The following is a 6,000-nucleotide window of genomic DNA, read 5'->3' on the forward strand; positions in this document are numbered from 1 at the left end:
TACAACTTTTGATTACTATATTGACCAGCCTAGCCTCTGGCATGCCAAAAGAGTTCAAGTCCAGATTCCTTAATTTTTTGAGTGGGAGGTGCAGAGGATAGAAGAAGTTAGAGCTAAGCGCTATTGAAGTTAACTTAGAGTTTTACTGAACTAACTGACTTAAAACTTAAAATTAAGACCTCACAGACTAATAAAACGAAGAACTAAGAAGCTTGGATCTTTGAAAACTTAGAAAACCAACCCAGAAGCTTCCTTGGCATGGTGGGTCACCCCTCGTATAGGGCATGGGTGCTTGAGCCCTCCTTCTATGTCCAAACTTAGTTTCCTCACCCACTGAAATGTTGGGGTACACTTACTCCATAGGCTGGTATGTTTGTACGTATTGATGACATATACATACATATTAATGACATTAGCTCATTCTCACCTTTGTTATTTTTGTCCTCCTGATTATTTCGATTCTTTCCTTGTGGTGTACCTGTAAAGTTTACAGAGGGTATGAACTTAGGAAAGCACCCTATGCCAACCTGCTTCAATGCATCCTTTCTCTACCTATGTTAAAGGTCGCAGCCATGTATGGACGTCATGCCTTAACTCATCACTATCTATCTAGGAGGTGAAAGTCCCAGACATACGTATGCTAACTTTGCCTTAGCTCAACATACAGGATGTGGCCTGTAGGTCCCTTGCATTACAGACAAACTACTTTAATATAAACCGATAATAATAAAACCATCAAAACACTAAGAAAAGATATATAGGTAAGCAAGCAGGCTAGCCCTGTAGCCTATGCAAATAATCACAAAAATTTTGAAAGCAACTTCATGCTGTGGAGTCTTGAAGCAGACTGTTTTTCACAACATTTTGCACTGATTCTTTTTTTTTTTTTTTTCAAAAGTTGCAGTTTTCTTAAATGAAATTTTTCACAAAGTCAAAATGATTTGTTTTAAAAAATTCAATTCTGAAAAAGAGGCATTGGAGAACAAAAAATAATCCAACCTCATGACTGAAAATGAAGGAGGGGAAAAAACCCTGAAAATGGTAAATTAAAAATAAAACCAAAAAACCCCTAAATATTAAAAAAAAAAAAAGGTGTGGGGGTTGTTTACTTGATTGAGATTTTTTTTAATTTCTCCTGGAATAGCGACCTGCACGATTATTTAAAAAAAAAACTATTATTGGCTGCACCAGTAATATATTTGAAGATTAAATTTGTTCCGATTGAAAGGTTTAGAATATAATCAATTTCCATTTTTTTTACTAGTAGGTCTATTTATAAGAAATCCTGTTTTAAGTCACAGCTATGTATTCTTGAAGTAAATCCATGTTTAAACTCTGGATTTACCCCGTATTACTAAGAAGTTGTGCTGTGGTTTTTATTCCTTCTTAGAGTTAAACAAGCAACTGTTATTTGTTGTGCATTTCGTTACAGGTCGGAGGATCTGTGCAGGCGAGACTCTTGCCAAAATGGAGCTCTTCCTCTTCTTTACAAGCCTCCTGCAGCGGTTCACTTTCCATCCTCCTCCTGGAGTTACCAGCTCAGACCTGGACCTCACCCCGGCGGTTGGGTTTACCACCCCCCCAATGCCCCATAAGATCTGTGCTGAGCCACGTTCTTAGAGCTCCTTGCTTTAGGCCAGGTCTGACTACAAAATTTGGCAGATATACGTATGATAGTCAGAAAATCACATGCCTGACATAGCTATGTCAGCAACACCCTCCCACCATGTAGATGCAGTTTATACCAAGAGAAGAGTCTTTGTAAATAATAAATGGAGATATCCCATCTCCTAGAACTGGAAGGGACCCTGAAAGGTCATTGAGTCCAGCCCCCTGCCTTCACTAGCAGGACCAAGTACTGATTTTGCCCCACATCCCCAAGTGGCCCCCCCAAGGATTGAACTCACAATCCTGGGTTTAGCAGGCCAATGCTCAAACCACTGAGCTATCCCCCCCCCTTTGTGATAATCTACTTGATGTTATTCAGGGAGGTGGTTTAAGTGTCATGGCAAAATAACTCATTTTGCCAGCATATGCTGGATCTCCACTACAGGGCTTTGCTGGTATAGTTACGCTGGTCTAGCTATATCAGCAAAGCCGTTGTGGTGTAGACTAACCCTTACTCATGTGTATCTTCAGGCTCTCCCTGGTACGCTGCCGTGCACTGGCCTTTGGCTGTGATTTGACCCCTGATTTGTTAGGACCTCATCCTAGCCGCAGTTACACCAATGGGCAACCCCATTGACTCCAATGACTTTAGCAAGATTGCATGGGTGTAACTGGGACTAGAGTCTTGTACTACCCGTTACATTGTACAACCTCAGAGGAGCCTCCGTGCCTAGCCCAGAACTTGGCCATTCACAAAATCACACATTACTGTGCAACCAAGAGGCAACATCCACCGGAGCGGGAGCTGAAACAGCAGACTGATGCAGAATACACGGTCCAATGTCCTCTGCACCGAAATCCCCTGGATGTTGCTATCTCCACAGATGCTGACCCTGCATCTTCAGCAGTTATTACCCCGTACGTTGGTGATTTCCAACTCGATGGAAGGGACCTCAGAGAAGTGAGGAGTCTGCTCCGGAGGGAGGTGTGGTGATGACTTTCAGTACCAAAAAAGGAACCTCTGCACTACCAGGGCTGCCCCTGACCTCTGAAACTATGTCTACGCTAGGGGATCACATGTGTTGTACCTTGTGTAAGAGAAGCTCATTGCACACACTAGCGGCTCCTGGTATCCCTCCATTCCCCACACAAGCTCCTTCTGTGCACCCTCCCATCCCCTTCTTTGTCAGGGACCTCCTGCAACTCCCCCCAACCTCCCCCATGCTAGAAGTTCTGTGAATCTCAATTCCCCCTCCTCCCATACCAGGGACCCCTATTTTCTCCTCCTGCCACAGTGGCTCTGTATGCACCCCATGTCCTAATTCTCCCCATTCCCCTCCATGTCTGGGGCTCTATGTGCCCCACCCCTCTCCCATACCAGCTTCCCCCAATCTCTCTCCCCATCAGAGGTTGTGTGCCCCCCATGCCTCCCTCCCACCTTTCAAGGGTCCTCCATTCTCTCCCCAGGGCAAAGGGTCTGTGTGCACCCCCACTCTCCTCTATGCCTCCCATTCTTCTCTATACCATGGATACTGTGTGCCCCATTCCCAACCCCCCCCCCCTTCCCCTCATGCCAGGGGCTTTGTGTGCCACCCTTCCCTGAGTCCAGGGTCCCCCAGTCTCCACCTCCATGGCAAGGGCTCTGTGTGTGCCCTGATTTCCCCCCCCCCTTTCCCACCCATACTCCCCATTCCCCCTCCCTCCCTACCAGGGTTCCCTAATCTGCCTCCCGCCAGGGGTTCTGTGTTCTCCATTCACCCCATGCTCCCTGTGATGATTTGTGGGGTTCCCAGGAATGTGAGTCACCTTATTACCCTCCCCCAGCCTCCAGTGAGAGAGAGACTTGCCTATGCTTAACTGGGTGCCAGTTCCCTGAGCCCTGCTTTCTGTTAGCTACCCAAGCACTCTCTGCTGGGCTATGCAGCTCTCATTTTGCCTTGCAGGTTACCAATTGCACCCCAGTCCTTCACCGTGCTCCCCTGTGGTGCCTTAGCCACTGAATACCGGGTCTGCTGTTCCCAAGTGGCCAGCGTAGACACCAGCTTGTTTGATTCAACTCATGGTCAGCACTTAATACCAGGGCAAGCATAGATGACCCGTGTCTGCTGGCGGGAGGGGCAGAGCCCAGGAAGAGCTCAAGTCATGCCCCCTCTCCAGGCAGCCCTCCCTCTTAGGGAAAGCAGCCCCCACCCTCCCTATGAGAAAGCAGCTTCCAACTTCCTTTGCCTCTCCGCAGAGTTAAATCACCCTCTGAGCAGCTCCCAGTTGTTCCTCCTGCCTCTGCCTCTCCCTCCCCGGCGCAGCTCCCTGGCTCAGCTACTGTGTAGGGAGAGGGCCTGGCCGCACCATGTGACTGAGCAATCTTGGGGGGATGCCCCCCCCTGCACCCACAAACATTGCCTCTGCCAGCAAGTATAACGTGCTTTCTAAAGGCTAAACTTAACTTAACTTGCCAGGCTAACCTCCAATCTAAGTAAGTTTATCTCACCCCAAATGTCTTTTGCAGCATTTCACCAAGCCTGGTTGTGATCCAGTTTTTAAGAATGTAAACCCGCTGTCCGTTTACATGCTAGGTGCAGGATGCCAAGGTATCTTCTTTGCTCCCCAAATACACTCCCCCCAGGCCTTTGAAGTGTATTTTAGGACAAAGGTTCGTTCTCTGCTGTGTTTCTCTAGCTGTTACATACTTTGTGTAATTCTTACAATCCTTCATCTGTGTTCAGATACATAGTATCTGTGCATGCATTTCACAATGATATTAATGGCCAGCCTGACCCTGGTTTCATTTAAGATCTTCCATGATACTCTTTGGTGAACCAGAGTGTACATACCAAGATCAGTATATGCTTGTAACCCAGTTGGCATTGAGGGGTTTTAGGGTCACACCCCCATACCAGAGTTCTCTATTCTCCCCCTCCTGCCAAAGGCTGTGTGCTGCACACCCCCATTTCCTGCCATCCCCACTTCACCCCAACCATTCTTCTTCTTTCTGTCTGGGGGCTAAGTCATTCCAGATGTCACCATGTTAAATTCTATTGGGAGGATGGGTAGAGTTAAGAGAAATGGGTATCCTTATACTAGAAAGCACTAAGTCAGCCATCAGCCAGCCGTTTGAGCGCTAGACAATTGCAGAGGTGTTTGAGTCTGTGGCTGTGATAAAGAGCTGGCAGGGACTTCATATGTCTTCCATTTCCCCCTTTTGGTTTTTATTATCCCCCAAAATCAATGGATTTCTGACCATCGACGCCTAGAATAGTCCCTGAAATTTTAGAATTGATTATTGTGATACAGACAGAGAAATGTCAAGTCAAGTGTAAGGCCTTCACACAGAGCTGGATTTCCCCATCACTGGGCCTTAAGTGACCACAGGGTCACAGCACTGCTCAGGTTTGGCCTGGCCTCCCTTCTGTTATGATGTAGAAGCAGTAAGGCCAAATTTGAGTGAGTGGCATTGTAACCTGACACATGGGCTCACGGCACTGTTTAGGTTTGCTTCACCTTATGAATCTGGGCCCTACACATGTGCCTACTTGCCTATGCATTAATCCAGCCCTGCCTTCACAAGATCAGCCAAGCAGGAAAATGGCAAGCGTAGCTGTCTCACTAGTGTTTGTACCTCAACCAACTAACAAGTGTTATAACTACACGTAGCTATCTCTGCACTAGGATTGCAACATTTATTGATATGTTAAAAGTACACTTATTTTCCTACTACAGACAAGCCCTGAAAGAGAGAAACTGAGGCAGAGGGTAAGGCCGAGTTTTTCAAACTTGTCCAAACATGGATCAAGATATGTTTGTAACCCCGTTGCCAGTTGGCATTGAGGGTTTTTTGGGTTACACCACCCATACCAGGGTTCTCTATTCTCCCCCTCATGCCATAGGCTGTGTGCACCTCCCTCTCCCCCATTTTCCACCATTCCCAATTCTCAACCATCATTCTTCTTTCTGTCTGGAAATTAAGTCATTCAGGCTGTCAAACGGGTTAGACAAACACTTGGCAGAAATGGTCTCGTTATTACTTAGTCCTGCTTTGCTTGCAGGGGACAGGACTAGAACTAGATGACCTATTAAGGTCCCTTCCAGTCCTTACTTCTATGATTCTGTGAAACCTCTTCTTCCTTCTCTTCCAGTTCTAAGACTATGTTTTGGGGAAATGTACATTAAAAGGATTTTAGAAGGATGCCAGTGTATTCAATTTATTAAAAGTCTGTTTCCTTAGCTAATTATGAAAATAGTCAATATGAAGCTAACATTTGCATGTCTTTATTGTCTTCTATCAACTCAAATGCAGTGATAAATGTATATTGTTTAAATAATCAGTTCTGATCACCTAACATCTCAAAAGTTGAGTATCTTGTCCTATAAATAAAGCTTCTATCTGCACTTAAA

The 6,000-nt window shown here is 45.9% G+C and overlaps 1 protein-coding gene across 4 annotated transcripts in view; it reads left to right on the plus strand.

The window, feature by feature from the left end:
• LOC101933507 (cytochrome P450 2K1-like) overlaps positions 1-6,000 on the plus strand; it is a 31,673-nt gene extending 25,673 nt beyond the window's left edge. For 2 of the 4 annotated variants that reach the window (XR_010599362.1, XR_010599363.1), the window contains exons 9-10: positions 1,433-2,902; positions 4,535-6,000. Coding sequence is in view for 2 of the 4 variants with exons in the window: in XM_065587509.1 (XP_065443581.1) it covers positions 1,433-1,620 (188 nt within the window). In the remaining 2 variants the exon portion in view is untranslated. Of the gene's footprint in view, positions 1-1,432 lie in introns of all 4 variants that reach the window. The other 2 variants (XM_065587509.1, XM_065587508.1) reach the window with 1 other exon arrangement.

Source organism: Chrysemys picta, chromosome 3 (assembly GCF_011386835.1).
Source record: "Chrysemys picta bellii isolate R12L10 chromosome 3, ASM1138683v2, whole genome shotgun sequence".
Taxonomy (NCBI): Eukaryota; Metazoa; Chordata; order Testudines; family Emydidae; genus Chrysemys; species Chrysemys picta.